This window comes from Talpa occidentalis, unplaced genomic scaffold, assembly GCF_014898055.3.
Source record: "Talpa occidentalis isolate TD23 unplaced genomic scaffold, MPIMG_talOcc4v2.1 talOcc4.16, whole genome shotgun sequence".
Classification (NCBI taxonomy): domain Eukaryota; kingdom Metazoa; phylum Chordata; class Mammalia; order Eulipotyphla; family Talpidae; genus Talpa; species Talpa occidentalis.
Window position 1 is genome coordinate 24,091,550 of NW_023601653.1, and position 24,675 is coordinate 24,116,224.

The following is a 24,675-nucleotide window of genomic DNA, read 5'->3' on the forward strand; positions in this document are numbered from 1 at the left end:
TGTTCTATTTCTTTGAAGAATGCCATTGAGATTTTGATTGGAATAGCATTGAATCTGTATATTGCTTTTGGTAGGATGGCCATTTTTTTTATTTATTTTTTATTATTTTATTTTTTTATAAATTTTATTGTTATATTCCCCATACAATTGCAGCCCCCCATTCTGACCCCAATCCCTCCCCTCCCGCCCCCGCCCGCCTAAAAGTGTCTCTGGTTCATAGTTTTTTGTTGATTTTGATTTTCACTTTCTTATAGTTATTCATTTTCCTGGTCCCTTATTTAAGTTTTCTAGATTCCTGCTATGAGTGAGACCATCCGGTATTTTTCTTTTTCTTTTTGGCTTATTTCGCTGAGCATGATCCCTTCCAGTGCCATCCATGTTGCTGCAAATTGCATGTGTTTATCTTTTTTGAATGCTGAGTAATATTCCATGGTATATATGTACCACATCTTCTTGATCCAGTCATCTATTTTTGGGCATTTGGGTTGTTTCCAAAGCTTAGCTATTGTAAACAGTGCTGCTATAAACATAGGAGTGCAGGTGCTCTTTGGAATGATGTTTCTGTGTCTTTGGGTAAATACTAGGAGTGGAATTGCTGGATTCATATGGAAGCTCTATGTTTAGTAGGTCCAGAAATCTCCACACAGCTCTCCACAGTGGTTGGACCAGTATGCACTCCACCAACAGTGCAGAAGAGTTCCTTTTTCTCCACACCCTCGCCAGCATTTGTTGTTGCTAGTTTTTTTAATATGTGCCATTCTCACTGGTGTAAGATGGTATCTCATGGTAGTTTTGATTTGCATTTCCCTGATGGCAAGTGATGTTGAACATTTTTTTCATATGCCTGTTGGCCATTTGCATTTCCTCTTCAGAGAAGTTTCTTTTTTAGCTCTTCTGCCCATTTTTTGACTGGATTATTTTCTTTGTTGTTGCTGAGTCTCATCAGCTCTTTGCAGATTTTTGTGATCAGTCCTTTATCATTAGTGTTGGGTGCAAAAATGTTCTCCCAGTTGGTGGGGTTTCTCTTTGTTTTTGTTATTGTCTCTTTTGCTGTGCAGAAGCTCTTTAATTTGATGTAGTCCCAGCTGTTTATCTTTGCCTTCACTATCACTGCTTTGGGTGATGTGTCTGTAAAGATGTCTTTGATGTGCAGATCACGTTAGTGTTTCGCCTATATTTCCTTCTATATATTTTATGGTTTCAGGTCTTATGTCTAGTTCTTTAATCCATTTTGAGTTGATTTTTGTGTATGGTGTGAGGTAGTGGTCAAGCTTCATTCTTTTGCATGTAGCGACCCAGTTTTCCCAGCACCATTTATTGAACAAACTTTCTTTGCTCCAATGCATAGTCTTTGCTCCTTTGTCAAAGATTAGTTGACCATAAATCTGTGGATTTATTTCTGGATTTTCTATTCGATTCCATTGGTCTGTATGTCTGTTTTGTGTTCAATACCATGCAGTTTTGATGATTATGGCTTTGTAGTATAGTTTGAAGTCTGGGAGTGTAATGCCTCCATTCCCTTCTTTTTTTTTCAGGAGAGCTTTGGCTATTCGGGGTTTTTTGTGATTCCATATGAATTTCATCAATAATTGTTCTATTTCTTTGAAGAATGACATTGAAATTTTGATTGGAATAGCATTGAATCTGTATATTGCTTTTGGAAGGATGGCCATTTTAATAATGTTTATTCTTCCAATCCACGAGCAGGGGATGTCTCTCCATTTCTTTGTGTCTTCTTCTATTTCTTTTAACAGTGTTTTATAGTTTTCTTTGTATAGGTCCTTTATCTCTTTTGTTAGATTTATTCCCAAATATTTGATTTTTTTTGTTTCAATAACAAAAGGGATGGTTTTTTTGATTTCTTCTTCTTCAGATTTATTGTTTGTGTATAGGAAGGCTACTGACTTTTGCATGTTGATTTTGTATCCTGCCACTTTACTGAACTGATTGATGAGTTGAATTAGCTTTTCTGTGGAGTTTTTGGGGTTCTCTATGTATAATATCATATCGTCTGCAAATAGTGATAGTTTGACTTCTTCTTTTCCTATTTGGATTCCTTGGATGTCTTTCTCTTGTCTTATTGCCCTGGCTAGGACTTCCAGTATTATATTGAAAAGCAGTGGTGAGAGTGGACATCCTTGTCTTGTTCCAGATCTTAATGGAATTGCTTTCAGCTTTTCACCATTGAGAATGATGCTGGCTGTTGGCTTGTCATAGATGGCCTTTATGATGTTGAGGTATGTTCCTTGTATCCCAAGAATTTCAAGGGCTTTTATCATGAATGGGTGTTGCACTTTGTCGAAAGCTTTCTCAGCATCTATTGATATTATCATATGGTTTTTATATTTCTTTTTGTTGATGTGTTGGATAACGTTGATTGATTTTCGGATGTTAAACCATCCTTGTGCCCCTGGAATGAATCCAACTTGGTCGTGGTGAATTATCTTATGGATACATTGTTGGATTCTGATAGCTAAAATTTTATTGAGGATTTTTGCATCAGTGTTCATTAGGGAGATTGGCCTATAGTTTTCCTTTTTTGTGTTGTCCTTATTCGGTTTTGGTATTAGTGTAATATTGGCTTCATAGAACGTGTTTGGTATTGTCCCTTCCTTCTCAATTTTTTGGAAGAGTTTGTGAAGGATAGGCACTAATTCGGCTCTGAATGTTTGGTAGAATTCATTTGTAAATCCATCAGGTCCTGGGCTTTTGTTTTTGGGGAGGTTTTTAATTACCATTTCAATTTCGCTGCTTGTAATTGGTCTGTTTAGGTGTTCTATTTCTTCTTTATCTAGCTTTGGGTGATTGTAGAGTTGTAGGAATTTGTCCATCTCCTCTAGATTGTTGAACTTGTTTCCATATAACTGTTCATAGTAGTTACTGATTATTCTTTTGATTTCTGCTGTGTCCGTTGTGATTTCTCCTCTTTCATTTATGATTCTGTGTATTTGTGCTTTCTCCCTTTTTTCCTTTGTGAGCCTGGCTAGGGGTTTGTCTATTTTATTTATTTTTTCAAAGAACCAGCTCTTGGTTTCATTGATCTTTTGGATTGTTTTTTTAGTTTCAATTTCATTTATTTCTGCTTTGGTTTTATTATTTCTTTTCTTCTACTGGTTCTGGGGTTTTTTTGTTGTTCTTTTTCTAGATCTTTGAGCTTCGAGATTAGGTTGTTTCTTTGAGTTCTTTCTTGTTTTTTGATGTGAGCTTCTATTGCTATATATTTTCCTCTTATTACTGCTTTTGCTGCATCCCATACATTTAGGATATTGGTGTCCTCCTTGTCATTCAATTCAAAGAATTTTTTAATTTCTTCTTTGATCTCCTCGTTAGTCCAGTGGTCTTCCAGTAGTGTGGCTTTTAATCTCCATGAGGTAGGATAGTTCCTTGCCTTCTTTTTATGGTTTATTTCTAGTTTGATGCCTTCGTGGTCAGAAAAGATGGTTGGTATGATTTCAATCTTGGTGTATCTGTTGATGTTTGTCTTGTGCCCCAGTATGTGATCGATCCTGGAGAATGATCCATGTGCGCTTGAGAAAAATGTGTACTCCGTTTTTTTTGGGTTTAGTGTTCTATAGATGTCTGTTAAGCCCAAATGCTCTAGGTCCTTATTTAGAGCTTTAGTTTCTTTACTTATTTTTTGTCTTGTTGATCTATCCATTGTTGATAGTGGTGTGTTGAAGTCTCCCACTACATATGTGTTTTCTCTGATGTCTGTTTTCAGAGAGGACAACAGTTGTCTGATATATTTTGGTGCTCTTTCGTTTGGTGAGTATATGTTAATGAGTGTTATTTCTTCTTGAAGTATTGTCCCCTTAATCATAATGTAGTGACCATTGGGGTCTCTTTTTATTTTTTTGAGTTTGAAGTCTGTTTTATCTGATATAAGTATAGCTGTTCCTGCTTTCTTTTTTGGCCCATTTGCTTGCAGGATTGTTTTCCATCCTTTGACTTTGAGCCTATTTTTATCTTTTGTAGCTAAATGTGTTTCCTGGAGACAGCAAAAGGTTGGGTTTTGTTTCTTAATCCAGGCTGCAACTCTGTGTCTTTTTATTGAAGAGTTTAGTCCATTTACATTTAGAGTTAATATTGATATGTTAGCATCTGTATTTGCCATTATGTTTGTCTTTCCTTTGATTTTATTTATTTATTCTTTTAATAACTTTTTTTTTTTTTTTTTGGTCTTCTTTCGTTGTTATTCGTCCCTCTGAGGTTCTGGCTTTAGGATTCCTTGTAGTATTTTTTGGAGTGGGGGTTTAGTCGCAATGAAATTCCGGAGTTTCTCTTTGTCTGGGAAGGTCCATATTCTTTCTTCATGGAGGAAAGAGAGCTTTGCGGGATAGAGTATTCTTGGTTGGCATCTGTTTTCTTGGAGTCTGTTGACTATGTCCCTCCACTCTCTCCTTGCCCGTAGTGTTTCTTCAGAGAAGTCTGATGTCAGCCTGATTGGTTTTCCTTTGAATGTTATCTGTTTCTTCCCTCTTGTCAGCTTCATTATTTTTTCCTTGTCCTGGATTCTTGGGAGCTTTACTATTATGTGTCTTGCTGTGTTTTTCCTTTCGTCGTGGAAGTTTGGTGTTCTTCTTGCTTCTTGTATATCAATTTTCAGCTCCTTCTTCTCATTTGGGAAGTTCTCTTCAATTATATCCATGAATATTTTCTCTGTTCCTACATCTCTCTCCTCTCCTTCTGGAATTCCTATAACTCTTATATTTCCTTTCCTCATGGAGTCAGATAGTTCCCGAAGTCTTTCTTCATTCTTTTTCCTTCGTACTTCTCTTTCCTTTTCTGTTTTGGTTCTTTTTATTTCTGTGTCTTCAAGATTACTTATTCGTTCTTCCATTTCATCTATTCTGCTTTCATTGCTTTTCCCAGAGTTCTTTAGTTCCTCCATTAATTCTTTGATCTCCTGCATTTCTCTTACTTCCCTCTTTAGGGACTCAATTTCCTTCTTCTGATCTATCACTTTTTTAATCATGGCAATTTTAAATTCTCTTTCTGGAAGGCTCAGAAGTTCTTCCAAGTTGCTGTCGTTGCAATCTGGGGAGTGGTTTTCTTTTTGTGGTGTGCTTCTTTCCTGAGGAGTTTTTAGGTTGCGTGTGGTTCTTCTACTCCCTACTGTCTGTTTTCTAATTTGTCGTATGCGTTGGGACACTGTGTTGCTCGGACTGACTGACATCTTGGGTGAACTTCTCCGCTCCCCTCTGGCTCTTCCAGGAGCCATCTCTGTCTTCTGGGGGAGCTTTCTGCTGGATTTAGGCAGTTTTTACTGAAGAAATGTCCCTGTTCTCAAATGGCGAAGCGGGATGCAGTCCCTGCGCCTCCGGTTTCAGGCACACTCTTCTGCGCACCCGGTCTGCCCCGGACGTGGGTGCCTGCTCCCTCTGTGGGCTCAGACTGCTGGTCGGAAGGGGCCTGGCGTGGAATAACTTCCCGGCTGGCCACTGGGTCCTCCAGAAACCTGCCCTTTTCAAGCAGTCTTAAGAAATGTCCTGTTTTATAGGGTGTTAGTGACTTTTTTTTTCCTGGTCGCTAGGTGGCGCCAGAGATCTCTCCTATTGTCCTTGGGGGGCTGTTTTTCGCCTCCCCCCACCCCGTGGGACAGAGAACAGAGCAGGAATGGTAGGGTACACCTCAACAGCTTTGGGGTGCTGTGTCTGCCTTGTGCCCCACCGTCGTGGAGAACCCACGCCCCGAATTTTCGTGCCCCGGGTCTCAGTTCAAAGCCCTCAGTTCCAGGACGCGGGCTGTAGCCCAGTTCAGTGGCGCGGGAATGGCGCCTTTTGCACCGCTCCCGTGCCTGGGCGCCTGGTTCCTGCTCACTCAGGGAGGGACCTTCACCTCAGTGAGGACCTCCGCGCAAGCCTAGGTCGTCTCCCCGCAACCCTAGGTCGCAGGCGCGGGGACCTGGGCAGCCGCGATCCAGGTCTGCACTTGCTTTTCAAGCGCGCCGAGCGCGCCGCTCTCCGCGCAAGCTTACCGGCAGCCCGGGCTGTGTGCGCGTCTCTCGGGGTCTTTGTTCTTCTCTAATGGCGCCCGGAGCCGTTCGCTCACCACCGCGGTGGATCCTGCAGGATTCGCCTCAGCTCCCGTTCACGGGGTGTGGTGGCTGCAATAGTTCCTTTCCACTCACAGTCCCGCTTGCTGAGTCGTTTGTTCTTGTGTGTAGTTTTGGTTTGTTGTTTCCCTCCTCTCTGCTGGTCGGAGAGTGCCGCCTCTGTGGGCGGGGGAGGGGAGCAGGGTTCTGCGCTTCCCTCCCTTCTAGTCCTCTTTTATGGCCAGTTTCTTCTTAGGGCAGTTCGCTGGCGTCACCCGTTTATCTTCCGTGTCCCAGTTCTCACTGGGACCTGCCGCTTTTCCTCCCTATTCACTTTTTTTAATGGGAGATCTTACTCGCAGCGTCTCCTCACCGCCATGTTGCTCCGCCCCCAGAATTATATAAAATATTTAAATAAAAAAAATACCAGGGCCCTTAGTTTTGAGAAAACTTCACGGCCCCCATGTGGGTGGTCTATTTTGAAATATTCTTAGAAATATTAACTGTAGTTACTCAGACTGACATACTAAAGAAAAATTCCTAAGGGGTATGACCCAGAGTGAGCCATGTACTTAAATTTAGAGGGGCCTATTTGGAAAATATAAAATCTCTCACCCAATCAAGTGTTTACTGTAGAGGTAGAGAAAGTTAGTTGGTGACCAGAGATGTGGGTTCTCCCCCTTAAAAATTAACATTTAAATTTATTAACACGTCATGGCATAGGATGGAGCTTGTTACACTGTCAGAGAGAAAAACCAAATCTTTTTCATTTAAGAGATATTTCTCCTATTTTTAAAATACCAAAATAATATAATCTTTTGTTTCTTTGAAAAGTTAAGTCTCACAGGAAAAAAAAAAACTTTACAGCATTTACTATTGATATAGTAAGTGCTAGGTAAAGAGGTTGGCTTGTATTTTTAGGTTTAGAATTTTCATTTTGATTGAATTTGAAATTTTCTCTACAACACAGACTCATGTCAACTAAGTATTATTAATCTTATCTTCAAAAAGAAAATCACTCTGTTTCCTTTATACCATGAACATACCAGAGTTCTCTTCAAAACATAAATGATTTCTTCAAGAGACTGGAGACCTGACCTTTTTTTTTTTTTTAAGATTTATTTATTTATGCATACAAGAACTGGGGTACAGCCCAGCAGTACAGGGGTGGGGGTGAGAGAATTCACCAAAGACAGAGTGGGGAACAGAACAGGCAGATCTGCTGAAATACACTGCTGAGGGGAGCAGCAGGCCAGACAGGAGAGATCTGCTGGGCCATGTAGGTGTCTCCCTGGCTGGCTGGGGATTGAACTAGTGCTGCAGAGGCTGCAGATAGCTTCATAGTGCTGCGCTTAACCCCTTGTGCCACCAGGGAGGCCCTGATCATTTAATTAATATTCTGCATGAGAATAATTAGACTTAAAACCAACCACCTTTCACACACAGTACATAAAGTGAAAACTGAAATTTCTCTTTATGACAACAATTAGCTCACATATTATTCCTTCATTTCCTATAACAATATCTTGCATTTGTAATTAGATTTTACTAATTACTTTCAGGACAAACTATTTACTAAATTAACTGTACCCATAAATCTTTACTTAGTTCTGTTCTTTAATATCTTTGATTTTAAGATTATAAACAACTTCACTCTCAAAAAACCCCAAACATCTAGCTAAATATTAAGCAAAAAGGTATTTATAACTACCTTCTCCTGAAATGTTGACTGGGTCCTCAATAGGAAATTGTTTTTTTCTCTTATTAAAAAGTATGGAGGGAGATTAAAATATCAATTACTATTTACAGTAGAGTATTGATAAACCAAATTATTTTAGTAGGCATGTTGAATTTCAGAATTACATTTTAAAAATTCAATTTGATTTTACATAATATATGTCATTCTCATGGATGGTGGAATTTTCTGATCTTTGCTTGGAAAACATTTAAAGGAAAGATTTATTTTCCCTCATCTCAGTTGACTGTGCTTAGCTAAAATAATTAGAGACAATTTAAACAAAGTTTGAAATTAGGGTCATTTACAAGTATTCTGGCATGGAGAAAATGTTCCGTTACAAACATACTATAAAACATCAAAAACAATAGCTTCTGTTGTGTTTTAATTGGGAAATTGTTATATACAAAATTTAATTGTTCTAGTTGCAGAACTATGGAATTTTAAAGTTGTAAGGACTTTGTTTTCATTTTTCTCCCCTCTTCCCACAATAACACAAAGTATATATTTATGTATTCATCTAGTTTCTAGATGGGCAAACCAAACCAAAAATACCTCATCCATGCTCACAAAAAATGTGTGAGAAATGGGATTCAATTCAAATTCAGTCTATTCCAAATTTCTTTTCATTATGCCAGCTTGCCTTTTACCTATATTTTACCTATAATTTACAAAGAAGTTGTAAGTAGTTTAAAGAAGATCTCGAGCAAGTTGCTATGAAGTTAAGCCAGAACCAGAAATTGACTGCCCAATATTCAAACACATGCTCTTACTATTTCCACACTGACTTACACTGTGTTTAAAAATTAATTTGAAGTACTCATTGTCTCTTACCTCTACACTTCATAATTCCAACTCAGACAGGGTTATGATATACATGAATATAAAGTTATTCTCTGATTAACTGTTTTCCCTAGTTAATGGCCTGGGTTTAGACTGGAAGTAGACTATAAAATGGAGAAGGAAAAAAAAATAATGGGACATTTTCTTGACAATTTGAAATCATCTTATACTTTTCCTTGATTTTTCTCAATTGTGAAAAATATTACACAATTGTTTCTCACTTAAACACATTTCCTAGCCTAAGATGCTGTGGATAAAATAATGCTAAGTCTTTATTTGGGATAAGCTATGAATCTTTTATAAATAGAAGATTATTGAGTCCAATTTAATCCTATAAAGATGTTTTCATACAGACACCTACAATTCATATGTATGTATATTATATTCAGCGACTAGTAACTGTACATGTATGTCATTTATAAATTGCCTATTAGCAACAAATGGGCCCTCCACTACATAATATGTGAAAAACAAATTCCAGTAAGCATTTCTCTTTCAAAGTGAGAAATGATTTAAGTTTTTTCAGTAGCATGTACTCATAGGACACTTTCAGGGGAAAGTGTTCGCAATTTCTGCCATAGATAGGGTTAGGATTGGCTTTGTGAGTGTGAGAATGTCAGATGCAATCTGCTTGAACCACTGCTCGACAACTGTAACATGTGCTATCCTCTCGAAACCAAAGCCTGCTCACCTTCTGCCCTTTACCAGGCTTCACTCTCACTGTACATCTATTCTGTCAACTGATGAGCACTGTTCCTCCTCCTCTAGCTGTTCTTTTTGTATAGCTAATAACATTTAAACTTTCTCTTTTTAATCTACTATATAATATGCATCTGTGTGATTGTCACAGAATATATTTATGTGGATCGTAAACTCCATGATGACCAGAAACATGCTGGTATTGCTCAGTACTCTGAAACCTGTGTAATATACCGGACCTTCAAGGACTCCATAAACACTTTGAATGAGCAAATGACAGGGCTGCCTTTATGTAGGTAGGACCATGGAAACTTGCATGTCATAACTAGGTTGTTTGAATAGCTTACCTTGAAACCCTTCCCATTTGCATAGACTGTATTCTTTAATGATAACATTACCAGGATTTGGGACAGGTCAGATTGTTGTAGAAGTTTTGACAGTGGCTGTTGACATTGGCTACCAGTCAATGTTCTAGCCTTCTTTGTAGGTGCAGCCTGTTCCCAATATGGATAATGAAAATGGCAGATAGCCTCTTCTTGCACTTATGCAGCCAGGATGTCCATATTCATTAATTCATTCATAATATATAGATGTCTACCATATAGCAGGAGCTGTTCTTGGTATCTAATATACTTCATTAAATTCCCTGCCCTCCTAGAATATGCACACTGGCAGGGGAGGAGAGTACATAGCAAACATAAAACACTAGTGTGGCACTGCAGTGGGCCACAGAATCTGACTGGACATCCATGTAGCACTTCTTTTTTTTTTTTTAATAGTTTTTTTTTTTTTTATAGAGGCATGCTTTATTTATTTGTTTGCTGGTTTGTTTGTTTGTTTTGTTTATACAAGCACTGGGTACAGTCAGAAGCACGGGAGGGTGAGAGAATTCACCAGAGCCAGAGTGGGGAGCAGAGCAGGCAGAAGGACCGAAGTACACTGCTGAGGGGAGCAGCGGGCGGCAGGAGAGGTCTGCACGCCATGTGGGACCCTCCTCTGGTGGCCGGGGAGCAGCCGGGGATCGAACCGGCGCTGCAGAGGCCGCGGGCAGCTTTGCAACCCAGTGCTCAACCGCTGCGCCACCGGGGAGGCCCCCATGTAGCACTTCTGAAAGAGATTTTCCCCGCTAATAGAAGCCAAGCCCTTCAAAATGCCATCTTTATGTTGATTAGAATTTATTTATAATATATAACACTATTACTTTAATATCTCTAACCATCTGTTAGTCTTGGAGGCCAGAGAATACTAATGGGAATGTATTTCCTTGTTCTGGAGAACACACATACATTGAAAAACAAGATGATAGGAATATATGATACAGAAGAAAAACAATGATGGTTCATATATGCAAATGCTTTACATGCTAATCACATGTAACTCATCTTCATATTTTCTGGGAAAGAAATCATAATTCATAATAGTGTCATTTTGTTCCATCTTTACATTGAGACAGACTGAAGCGAAAAATTATGGCACAGGAGAGTAGGATGGGAGGCAATCAAAGTCTTCAACTAGGAATCAGAAGACCCAGATCTGAGTCCAGCTCTGTAACTTATTCCCTCCTTACATTAAGGAAATTCACCTTTGTAAAATTAAAATAAGCCCTATCCGACCCAAAGTCAATCACATGCAATAGTTGGCAAGGAACACCTCGCTAAGCTTTTCTTTTCTCTTTCCTTCCTACTTTTATTGACTTTATTAGAGTTCACAAAAAAATTGAGAAGGTACAGAAAATTCCCATTTCCCTATCCCCTCTACAGACATAACCCCTCTGCCTATTATCAACACCCCTCTCACCAGGGAGGTATACTTCACTGTAATGGATGAACCTAAATTGGCACAACATAATCACTCCAAGTCCATAGTTTATATAATGATTCACTCTTGGTGTTGTACATTTTATGGGTTCATGTATTCATCATTATGGTACCATATGGAATATATTAATTGCCTTAAAAACCTTCCATATTTTGCCTATTTATTTGCCATCACTGTATGGTAACTTCTGATACTTTACTGTTTCTATAGTTTGCTTTTTCAAAAATGTAATAGTTGGATTATAGTGTATTGGCTTTTGGATTGACTTCTTTCACTATTGATATATAGTTAAGTTTCCTTCATGTCTTTTTATGTTTGGTAGTTTTTTTTAATCACTGAATACAGTCCATTGTCTGTATGGACTACAATTTATTTAGCCATTCATTTACTAAAGGGTATCTTGGTTTCTTCCAAATTTGGGCAACTATAATACAGCTGCTATAAATATGTATGTACAAGTTTTTGTGTGGATAAGTTTCCAAATCCTTTCAGTAAACACCCAGGAGCATGATTCCTGTAAAAATATGTTCAATTTTGTCAGAAACCACCAAAATGTCTTCTAAAGTGGCTGTACAATTTCTGCACTCCCACTAGCAAAGAGTGAGAGTTCTGCTACTCTACATGCTCACCAGCATTCAGTATTATCAATGTCCCAGATTTTGGTCATTCTAATAGGTATTAAATAGTAACTTATTTTTACTTTAATTTGCATTTCCATGATGACATAGAATGTGGAGTATCTTTACATATGCATATTTGCTATCATATCTTTTTTGGTGAAGTGCCTGTTAAAGTGCATAATTTGTATATAAAGCTGAATAATAGTTGCTTATCAGATGTGTCTTTTGCAAATATTTTCTTCTAATTTTTGCTTGTCTTCTTATTCTCTTAATATGGTCTAAGAAGATTTCATATATCTATACAATGGAATACTACTTAGTTACAAAAAAAGATAAACTTGTCATTTGTGACAAAATGGATGGAACTACAAAGGATTATGCTAAGTGAAATAAGTCAGAAGGAGAAAGACAAGTAATGCATGGCTTCATAAATATGTAGAATATAGAGAAACAAAGCAAGAGTCTCACAAAACCAAACCAAAGTCAAATACCAGAAATCTGACTATAAAAATAAGGCCACTACAGAGGGGGAGCGAAGGTGGAAAGTAAAAGGCATAGGGGGCACAATACATCATGGTGAAGGACTATGGGTTTCTTGGTGGTGGATGTGGTGTTGCTAACATACTGTTGAAGAGGTGGTAGCCTCTGTTTCTGAATCATATACAGTGTAGTAAACCAAAGACACCTTAATAAAAAAAGATACTGACTTCTGCAGGGTTAGAATTTTAAATTTTAACAAAATCCATCTTATTAATCATTTCTTTTATGGATTCTGTCTTTGGTATTGTATCTAAAAGTCATTGCCATACCCAGGGTTATAAAGTTTTCTCCTTCTAGGAGTTTTATAGTTTTGCATTTTATTTGTCAATCTATGATCACTTTACATTAATTTTGTGAAAGGTCTAATGTGTCTAAATTCATTATTTTTGCATATGACATTCAGTTATTGAAAAGACTATCTTTACGCCAATGTGTTGCCTTTGCTTTGTTAAAGATTAGTTGACTATAATTCTGGACTCTATGCCATTACATTGATCTATTGTTTTTCTATTCTCTTGCCAATATCATTCTGTCTTGATCACTACTGGTTTAGAGTAAACCTTGAAGCCGAGTATGTCAGTTCTCCATTTTTGTTCCTCTCCTTTAATATTGTATTGAGTACTCTAGTTCTTTCTTTTGCTTTTTCATCTTTTTATTTTCTTATGACCCACATAGTTCTTTGCGCATTGTAGGCATATAATTGTTTGTTATCATGATGGATGATTTATATAATAACTCACAGACATATGCAATTATACTTGTCTTGAGTTTACTCAGTGTAGGATTATAAATGTATACTATGTATATGCACTACAGCAAAAATTAGATATTTATATATGTGCATATACACAAACAGACATATGAATATACAATACTAATTCTTAATTTGCAAATTTAAAATTAGGTCAATGTGATGTGCTTTAGTCCTTTTGGAATAAACTTTAATTGTCATCTTTGGAATCTTCTTTTGCATTAGCTACTACCTTAAATCTCTCAATCTGCATATATTGTTGGGCACTGCCCTCTAGTAAACTATTTCACTTTGTATTTTTTTTAAGATTTATTTATTTATTTATACAAGCACTGGGAACAGTCAGAAGCACGGGAGGGTGAGAGAATTCACCAGAGCCAGCGTGGGGAGCAGAGCAGGCAGAAGGACCGAAGTACACTGCTGAGGGGAGTAGTGGGCGGCAGGAGAGGTCTGTGTGCCATGTGGGACCCTCCTTTGGTGGCCGGGGAGCAGCCGGGGATTGAACCGGCGCTGCAGAGGCTGCGGGCAGCTTTGCAACCCAGTGCTCAACCCCTGCACCACCAGGGAGGCCCCTCACTTTGTATTTTTGATAACCAAAATTAATCTTTCTTTATTAGAGCTATAAAATTAGTTTTTTAATATGCTGGAGGTAGTGTGTAATGTTAGGACTGGTTTGGAATACTCTGCAACTTAACTTTTCTAATATACAAAGGGATTTTCAGAAATCTTTTATTAGTTACTCACTATTAGTAGGAAAGTCCAATTTCTCTAATTTCAAGCTAACCTAAAACTGAGCTACATTTTAATCCCAGCTTATATTTCACTATGTGGAAACCTCTAGTTTAGGCTCCAAAAATACACATTCAAATCTTACCCTTTGCTTTTTTTTAGGTAGCTTTCTTCCATTTCTTTCTTTACTTAAATGTTAATATCATTCTAGGTACAAATCAAGCGTACTGCCTCCATGAAACCTTTACTACTAACTTCAACCATATCAGTTACCTTACTACACACAATATTTTTTTCCATATTCAGAAAATTCATGCCATATTAAAAGAGCTTACACTTCATGACTATGTAGTTGACTTTGGGCCGACTATGCATTATTACAAAAGAATGGATTTTCAATCCCTGGCTAATTTTAAAAATTATGTTTTGGGAAATGCAGAGATGATTAGAAGGAGAAAACTAGAAACCGAAATCAAGTAGAGTGAGCAGTCATCATTCAATAAGTGACTCTTGAACGAACGAACGAACGAATGAATGAATGCATAATTTCATTAGTTATGTTTAACTCAAAAGTACAACTAACTTCATTAGTCCATGGAAGGAATAAAAGGTAATATAACACTGGGTTTGGAGTTAGAAAATATGTTCAAGTTGTAGCTTTCCCATGCTAATTTTTTTGTGCCAACGAAAAATTAAATAAACTCTGAGTCCCATTTATATTAGCTATCAAAGAAAAATAATCATGTAAAATAAGAAATAGTTAAAAGTAATGTGTAAAGCGATAAATTACTATAGCAATAAAATTACTATTATTCTAACACAGTCTTTATTTTAAGTATTAAATGGGGGAAATTAATTAAGAAAACAAAAACTGTTTAAGGAAATCAAATATTTTGTCTAAAATATTGCCAAACCTCTTGGCATATTCAGCTAATAAATGGCAATTTCTGAATGAGAATGTGATCATTTTCATCTCATTATAAACCATAGATAAATTAAAAAGTTAGGTGATAGAAGACTTCCATGCCCTCTTGTAGAAGAGTAATAAGATCAAGCAAAGTGAAAGAAAATTTATGAAATTCTCTAAGAGAAGGCAATATTGCCTAAGATGGCTGGATTCCTGAAAGGACGCTGGCTCTAATATTGTTTGACACATAGACTAGAAAGACAGTTCTATGATAATGGTGTTTTAAATTATGCAACAGCAACATAAAACATACAACAGCAAATAAACATAAGTTTATAAACAAGTACTGTCCTTTAAGCCCTACTAGATGGTAGGCAATATATCACAAGCTTGACATATATTTTTAGCCATTTCTTTCTTACTAAAACTCTGTGAGATAAACATTATTCACATTTTATATATATAGTAAACTCATTCCTAGAGGTTCAAAAAAATTTAACCAAAGCCACGTAGCTTTCATATGTTGGTGAAATTAGAATTTTAAACCTGAGTTTATTTGAGTCTACAGAATACATGTTACAAATATAGCAATATTGAGAGATATCTAGAAAAGTTAAAAGGCTCAAATGCTTTATAGTTGAAGTATATAAGCTACTCTCTAGATATGGCTTGCAAAGGTAAAAGAAATACTTTAGCTAATAAGGTGACAGGGTTAGAGAGAGAAAGCTGGAGGAAAAAGAACTTTCAACATACTAAAAGCGTAAGTGATTGGCTCAAGACCATGGAGGTCTGGGACCCAATACTTTTGAAGGTTAAGGGATTTCTATGGATAACAGGCTAAGTTTTTCAGTCAAGCAACTAATAAGAGTGATTTTCTTACAAGCTAAACTAGTTAGCCCATGTACTTAGGTATTAAATACATCAATATATTACCTGAGCTGGTTCTTCTTTTACAAATATGTGAGGTGACAATTATAAAGAACATTTATTAAGCATTTATTTTGTGCTAGATATTGTTATAAATGTTCTACATTTGATCTTAGTGACAACTTGACAAAGCTGTTACTTCTATTATCATATTTTAATGAGGAGGAAATAAAAGTCATGACTCAAATTCAGGCAAGGTGTTGTTAGAATCATATTATTACCATTCTATTATGCTGATGTTATAGTAAACTAGAAACTACAGTAATTTAGCAAGAAATATTTTATTAACAATCATTGTTATTTAAAAATTACCTTCCAAAGTAGATTGCCTTAATTGTCACTTTGTGAATAGATATAGAGGTCAGTAGTGTTTATTGACACTTACAACTAGTGGGAACTACAGTAAGAATTAACCTTCCTTTGGTTTCTTAGAGAATGCGGTAAGAAATGAACTGTATATAATGTGTATTCTGAAATATGCGATTTGGTGTTATGCAAGTGAAAGATGGCACTTGTGCACTTCAGTATGGTTGCTTATTAACATTTAACATTCAAATGATTCACCATGAACAGAAACTTTGGTAGTCTATAAAGTGACAAAACACTTTTTTTGCTTTTGTTTTATTTGGTTTATTTTTACCTATACTACTCCAAAGTGATATCAAGTGATTTTTTAATTTGCAATGCTTGAAATGGATATAGCATTATTTCATGATTATGGGTGACAAAGGTTCACTTCTTCTGTAATGTAATATATGTATATATATTTGATAATTGATGTAATTAACATGTTATATTAATGTGGAAATATATACTAGATGAATTGTTGCACTTCAGTGAATAAACTCAAATAATTCTTCTAAGCCATATTGATTAGACCATCGATGAGTGATCAGGTTCTATGATCAAGTAAGGAAAATTTAAATACTCTATGAACTTTGAAGCCTGGGAAATATCTAAATTAGACATATTAAAATTTTTATTTCAAAATCAAATTATAATTCAGCAATATGAACTTGAATGCATTAATTAATTTAAATGACAGAAATGTAATAATGCCAACTAACTTGATAAAAAGTAAAAATAAAGAATCATTTTTAAGTTTTCATATATCTAAAGTGTACCACCTGGAGGTTTGAAATATATATATTTTAAAAACTTTTAATGAGGTAACACTGGCTTACAACACTGTATGTGATTCAAATACACAGGATCACACCTGCTCAGATGCATGTTATCACACCATACTCTCTACCAAGACAACCTGGATCATTGAATTTTTCACATTCCATCAAATATTAACTTTGTTGTATATAGCTATAATAACAATGAGTAATAAACATTTTTCATGAATAACTTAGCATTTATAATTAAGTGCAAGTTAATGTTTGGACTTTGGAGGCTCATCATGATGAGGGAAAATTAACAAAAGAAAACATCTTTTATATTAATAAATTGTACCATAATAATTTAGAAGCTATTACAAAATCTCAAGTGTATAAATTAAATGAAGAGTTTGAAATTTTTATGTTGTATTTCTCTGAAATACCACATATTTATTTTTAAAATGTTTACATTTTTTCAGTTATTAACTATAATCAGTTCTTGTTCATACCTTGATATATGCAGAAAACAGTTTTGTCCCCAATTAATGGTAATAGATATGTGTGACAGATTTACAAATCCAAAAAATAAGCATTAATAAATATAAGCTGTCATCTATGAATGGAAATAGTTTTTGAATGCATGGTTTTGACAGTATAATGTCTAAAATTAGGCTATTTTTAAAAAGTTCACTTTAATAAAAATTATCTTTACCTATAACATGTATTAAATCAATGACAAAAGGCCAAAATATACTACTTTGATACAGAAAATCAACTTTTTACATTTAGCCTAAAAAATTCCTTTAGAAATAAATGATCAAAAAATTTAATATAATCCACAGGGATTGGGAAGTTGGGGGGTAAGGGGTAGACCACTGTGTCACAGAAATACAATTAAAATAAAACTGATGATACTAATTTTAGAAATAATTTAATTTTGTTTATATCAAAAGAAGACATTTAAAGAAAGAAAAAAATCCAAATACACATTTTTGGGGCTGTTATGGTTGCTGGCATCCTACCCCCTATCTGTAAAAGAATGCTTGTTGGCATTAGTTTCCATCAATTCATTTGTGATTTCTAAATTAATTCTGAAGGAAACCACAACTTACTTGAGGATCCCGCTGAGTGTCTGTGTGCCTGATTTTTTTTTTCTCTCTTCACAGACAAAGCACTTCCACTGGTCATGGAAAAAAGGTCTAAATCCGTGTCTTCTCTGCTTACAAGTCTTGCCTGGGAGCAATGGGAGAGAATGTATACAATCATGAAACAAAATATGGCATTTTCTGAATGCAGCTCACATTACCCCAAATAAACAAACAGGCTCTGTCAAACAACCTTCTTCAAAATGATACCACAATCCTTTATTGCTGCCCAGGCAGAACAAATGCACTATGTCAAAGCATTTTTTGCAAATAAGAGCCGATTTTAAAATTGAGGTTTGCTATTTGAGTCTGTACAACAAAAGAAAACATTTTGGTACAGTAATTTTGATGAAAATCAATCTTAAAGGCAACTGATGAACTTTAAACAGCTTAACATCACTTATTTTACCAAGTATATTATTTAATTCTTAATTGAATGTTATAAATGTCACAATGGATTATTTTTGCAATATTTATATTTTACCACTTATAAGTATTAGTCTTCTCAATAAAATCCCTGAAATGCCTTTCATCCCATATTTATGTTTCACAAATCACAATAGATCCTTACTTTCTCATTACAACCATCATTCAATAAAGATATTACACATTCAGTCTCACTGGGGAGTAATTTTTTCATGTTTGATGTGAGAAAATTGAAATACAGCAAAATAAAGCCATAAAATATTCACTGTGGTTTAAAAAATTTTATACAGATGATGAGCTATAAAAACACATGAAACCAGAATCTAAATCATTTTCTTTCATATTCTGATCTTGCTTCTTCTTCTTTACATGCTCCTTTCCACTTTCTTCCCACCCACACACGCACTAGCTTATCATTATTAATTAAGTAAACAAGTTTGCTATGCTGAAATCAGAATGGGAACTATTCCATAATGTCAGTCACTTTTTGATGTACCTGGTAAGTGATATAATTTCACTGTCAAAAAACTTCAATAGAAAACTATTCAGAATAAATAACAGTTGACTTCTAACTAATAGTAAAAATGTTATATATTCTTTCTGAATTTTATGTACAACTAGTACATAGGGGTACGTATCTAATTGTTCGTTATTATAGAGCAGATCCATCAATATTAAGACTTAAAAGCCTCCCTGGTGGTGCAAGGGGTTAAGCACAGCACTATAAAGCAATCCACAACCTCAGCAGCAGGAGTTCGATCTCCAGCTGGCCAGGGAGCAACCCACATGGCGCAGCAGACCTCTCCTTTCTTGCCTGCTGCTCCCCTCAGCAGTGTATTTCAGTTAGTCTCCTGTTCTGTTCCCCACTCTGTTTCTGGTGAATCCTTTCACACCCCCACACCTCTGGCCTGTATCCCAGTTCCTGTATGCATAAATAAACAAATCTTTAAAAAAAAAACTAAGACTTAATAAAAAAACACAATTGTTAAGAAGTTAAATTAAGGTAGAAATACCAAAGTAATACCACAGTTTTGGTGAGATCAAGTAGAAAACAAGGAAGACTATATTAACCACTAGGGGAACTTCCTGTTGACTAATGAGGCTTTACTGAAAACTTCAAATTTTTTAAAATCAGGTTTTATTTGTTTCAATTTAATGATGTAATTTCTCTATATCTATTTACAAAATAGAAATCCCACTGTCCTGTAAGTAAGATGACACCTATATGTCAAAAAAAATGATTATGAACACATACCATCCTCAAATTCTGTCATGTAAGCCATTAATAGCCAAAAGATTATTCCTTGCAACATGGAAAACAATGTCAGCTACTAATTAAGTCAGATTATAGCAATCAATTTATAAGTGTATTTATCAAAAGCACATGATTTCACATTGGTGATACCTAGTAGCATAAAAGCAAAGTTAGAAATTTCATAAAATGACTAGTTATAGTCTCATTAGTGCACATATGTCATAACGACATATACACTAAATTCAGGTTTTTATGTTGAATATCATTCTTCCTCTTACTATTAACAGATAAATCATGAAGTAAATATCTTTTTTTAAAATTTTTTTAAAGATTTATTTTTATGCATACAAGAGCTGGAGTACAGGACAGAGATGTGGGGGTGAGAGGATCCACCAGAGACAGAGTGGGGAACAGAACAGGCAGACTGACTGAAATACACTGCTGAGGGGAGCAGCGGGCGAGACAGGAGAGGTCTGCCTCGCCAAGAAAATATCTTTTATACCACATAAAATGGATATACTTAAAAATTGAAGATAATTGATCATCTTTGAAAATTAGTTCTACAAAAATGCATGTTTAATTTTAACACTCTAATAGTAAATATTTTGTACGGTTATAGCAAAATAAGCAGTTTTGAGTTAATGTCACTAGAATTTTCTTATTGCAGTTCAAGAGTATGTAGTGATTAAGTAGAAATTTTTGCAAAATTCTTGCAGGCTTTTTTTCTTTCCCCCTGAACAGGTTATAATTATAGCCCCATCTAAGAGCCTTGACATATTTTTGCCCACATTATCAGAATGAAGGAGGGGAAAGCCTGTTTACTTACTATCCAGATTTAACAAAAACAAAAATAAGTGCAGCTTATAAGCTATTTTGCAGTATTCCTACAAGTATGTATTCAATATTAGTTTCAAAATTAACAAAGGTGGTGTATTTTTTTCTTCAACTTGCTTTTTTAACTGTACATCATATCTGCGAAATTCAGGTTGGGTTCATTATTTTAAACCTTTGAATAACATCCAAGACATTAGAAAATTATTGCACATGCTATGAACATACCACATCACTGTATTATTCTAGACATATGCATTATTTTAAAAGTTTATGGAAGAGGCTTTATTATATAAGAAAATAAAGCAGTCTTTATTATATAAGTCACTTTAAATGTCTCAGTTATTATTTTACAAGGAGTGAAATGCATAAACTAACTTGCAGTTCAATCATTTTCAAAATTTTTATTTTGAGGTAATTCAAAACTCCCATAGAAATTGAAAAAAATTGGTACTGAGAATTAATTCCCTGTATACCATCCACCCAGCTTGACTCAGTGATCTTTATATAAACCAAGTGTGATTAATAAAACCAGGAAATTGACATTGTTCCAATACCATTACTAACCCATAGATTTTTTTTTTAAATTTATTTATTTATACAAGCACTGGGTACAGTCAGAAGCGTAGGAGGGTGAGAGAATTCACCAGAGACAGAGCGGGGAACAGAACAGGCAGACTGAAGAAATACACTGCTGAGGTGAGCAGCAGTCATGGCAGGAGAGGTCTGCACGCCATGTGGGACCCTTGCTGGCAGCCTGGGATCGAACCGGTGCTGCAGAGGCTGTGGGCAGCTTTGCAGCCCAGAGCTCAACCGCTGCACCACCAGGGGAGGCCCACCACAGATCTTATTAAGACTTCACATGTGCCATTTTTTGTTTGTTTATACTTCTATAACATGTTATCACATATATAGGTTCATATAACTATTACTCTTCCATCTTCCCCCCAAAATGATCTTGCTCTGTCTTTATAAATATACTCTCTCCCGAACCTAACCACTGGCAACCGCTGGAGAACCAATATGTTCTCTATCTCACTAATAACTGATTTTGAAAATGTTATATACATGAAATAATACTGCATGTAACCTTTAGAAATTGTTCTTTTTCATTTAGTACAATGTCTCTTGAGATCCATCAAGATCTTTGTATCCAGCTTTTAATCTTGTTTGTTCCTTTTTATTGCATATCCATTGTATGATGTACCATTTGTTTATGCTTTTACTCAATGAGATTGGTTTATTTCCAATTTTGGCTATTAAAAATAAAACGGTTATAAATATCTGTGTATACTTTGATTGAAAATAAATTAATTTCTCAAGGAAAAATACACTGGAGTAGAATCATTGGGTCATTATGTTTTATATATATGTATACATACACACATACATATATGTATACATATGTGTGTGTGTATTTAACTTTTCAAGAAACTGAAATTTGGGCCTTTCCAGTGGTGCAGCGGGTTGAGCACAGTGCTGTGAAGCTGTCCACAGCCTCTGTGGTGAGGGTTCGATTCCTGGCGGGCCAGGGAGATTCCCACATGGCGTGGCAGACCTCTCCCGTCACGCCGGCTGCTCCCCTCAGCAGTGTATTTCAGTCAATCTGCCTGTTCTGCTCCCGGCTCTGTCTCTGGTGAATCCTCTTACCCTTCTGCACCTCTGGCCTGTGCCCCAGCTCTTGTATAAAAATAAATAAATCTTTAAAAAAAAAAAGAAACAAATTTTCTTTTAAGTGACTGTACCTTTACCAGCAGCAATATATGAAATTCAGTTGTGCCACCTATTTGTCATTACTAAGTAACATTAGCATTTTATTTTAATCACTCTAATGTGTGCTTAGTGCTGTGACAGTGGCTTTAACAACTTCCCTAATGATTGATGATATCTGACATCTATTCATGTGCTTAGTTCTATCTGGATATTCTCTTTGGTGAGGTCTATATTCAGAGTCCATGGATGATTTTGATAATCATCCATGTTGCTCTGTGCATCAAGGGTTTTCTTTTAATTTGTAGGTAGGTATGCCATTGTAAGAATATACCATACTTCATCCATTCTCCTTCAAGATGATGAAAATTTAAGGTTTTTTTTTGGTATTTTTTGACCTTTATCCATAAAACTTCTATGTAATTTTCATTCAGTCTTTAAGTGCACCTTTTTATTTGGGTAAAAATTTAGAACTAATAGGGTAGGATTATGCATAATTTTATAAGAAATTGCCTATATTCCAAAATTAAAAAAAATGCACTTGGATGGGCACAGGAGGAAGGAAGGGAGGTAAAGAGTGGAGAAGAAAGAGAGAGAGAGTATATTTTATATTTAGGTGATAAACTATTGTTATATTTAGACACTGAAAAAATTGTTTTTGTAATTGGTTTGTTAACCTCTTCTATGAAATCCTTCATAGGATGTACTCAGGCAATTATTTTTGCCATTTGATTTGTACTATTTATAATTTTTAAATAACTTATTTAAAATTATATCCCTAATTATTTTATCAATTTTACAACTTTCCCTTTCACCTTTAAGTCTTGAAACCTGAATTTCATTTGACTATTATAAAGGGTATATGTGGTCCACAGGTACTCCTGTCATCTCTACCCCCCTAGACCCCCTGCGATGTGACCTTCCCATATTTATCACATATTCCAATAGGGTGAAATGTCTATTCCTGAGCTATTCATATTTATCCACTATTCATATCTACTAATCTATTTATCAATGCATATGACAGCACCAAAATTATTTTTTTAGATTTTATTTATTTATTTATATGAGCACGGGGTACAGTCAGAAGCGTGGGAGGGTGAGAGAATTCACCAGAGCCAGAGTGGGGAGCAGAACAGGCAGAAGGACCAAAGTACACTGCTGAGGGGAGCAGCGGGTGGCAGGAGAGGTCTGCGAGCCATGTGAGACCCTCGCCCGGCGGCGGCTGGGGAATGAACCGGCGCTGCAGAGGCTGCAAGTAGCTTCGCAGCCCAGTGCTCAACCGCTGCGCCACCAGGGAGGCCCAGCACCAAAATTTTACCTTAGTTTTCTATTAAGTGTTTACATCTGGGACACAAGTCGTTCTTTTCCAAGATTGACATATAATCTTGGGTTTTTATTCATCAAGATATATTTTGGAATGAGATTTCTCAGTTTCCTAAAAAAAAGCAGCTAATTTTGGTTGGAATTGCTTTTAATGTACATATTTATTGTGGGACAATAGACATATTTAATATGCTAAATTGCTGCATGGATGAATAGTAACTTTACTGAGTATGTATCACTCAGATCACTTTTAATGAGTAAGTGGGATTATTCAGTTGGTGAGAAAGCTGAAGTTAGTAGCTCTTAGCTGAATACCTTTTTGAAATTGTCTAAACTGGAAGGAGTTGCCTTGACCAAGTCACACTCTCTCCTGAGGCAACACAGGAGCATAAAGCCTGGCCCTACCGCCTCAAGCTGGGACTATCCAAAGAACTTCCCATTACTAAAGCTCTCTTCCTCTACTGCAACTCTAATGCAGTTCATCTCCCTTTGCTCCACCTGGCTTCTTACATCTCTCAAAGGAGTCATTTTTCTGGAAGCCTTCCCCAGCAGATGTCAAATATCAGAATATCAGATATATCTTTCTTTCTTAGGGATCCTAAACCATTACTCTCTATTCTGCAGGAAGATCCTGGAGTTTTAGAGGATAAGTTTAATCTAGTTAAGAATACAATTGTCTAGGGGCCTCTCTGGTGGCACAAGGGGTTAAGCACCACACTACCTGCAGCAGGAGTTTGATCCCCTGCCAGTCAGGGAGCAACCCACATGGCGAAGCAGACCTCTTTTGTCTCGCCCACCCTCTGCTCCCCTCAGCAGAGTATTTCAGTCAGTCTGCCTGTTCTGTTTCCCACTCTGTCTCTGGTGAATCCTCTCACTCCCCGAATCTCTGGCCTGTACCCCAGCTCTTGTATGCATAAATAAATGAATCTTAAAAAAAAAAAGAATACAATTGTCTAGATCTGTGGTATGCCCTTAAATATATATTTGAAAGTAAAATGATAACTTGTTTCAATTTTCTTATTCCTGTTACATGATTTGTTCAGAATACAAAGATGACCTTTATTAGCTTCCTCAAAACTTAGCACTTGAATGTTTGATCATGTGTTAGTCTGCCCTCATTCTTGAATGTGAGTGACTATTTTGGATGATAATTATATTTATTCCTATTATTACGTCTTTTAGTATGCATTATTTCTGATTTGATGTCAGCTATTGATTTAATTACAGATCTTTCAGAAATAATCTTCCAATTCACTAATTCTTTTTTTTTTAA

General features: G+C 36.0%; 1 protein-coding gene and 1 long non-coding RNA gene across 4 annotated transcripts in view; one reads left to right on the forward strand and one right to left on the reverse strand.

Moving 5' to 3' along the window:
- LOC129145949 (uncharacterized) overlaps nucleotides 1-19,829 on the forward strand; it is a 48,455-nt gene extending 28,626 nt beyond the window's left edge. The window contains exon 3 of the long non-coding RNA XR_008552188.1: nucleotides 17,876-19,829. This is a non-coding gene — a long non-coding RNA (uncharacterized LOC129145949). The remainder of the gene's footprint in view (nucleotides 1-17,875) is intronic.
- The window catches only part of LRRIQ1 (leucine rich repeats and IQ motif containing 1), a 171,851-nt gene that overhangs the window by 10,953 nt on the left and 136,223 nt on the right, over nucleotides 1-24,675 (reverse strand). For 2 of the 3 annotated variants that reach the window (XM_037515188.2, XM_054696173.1), the window contains exon 28: nucleotides 17,822-17,942. In XM_037515188.2, coding sequence (XP_037371085.1) covers nucleotides 17,822-17,942 — 121 coding nt within the window. Of the gene's footprint in view, nucleotides 1-17,663; nucleotides 17,943-24,675 lie in introns of those variants that run through there. The other variant, XM_054696175.1, reaches the window with a different exon arrangement.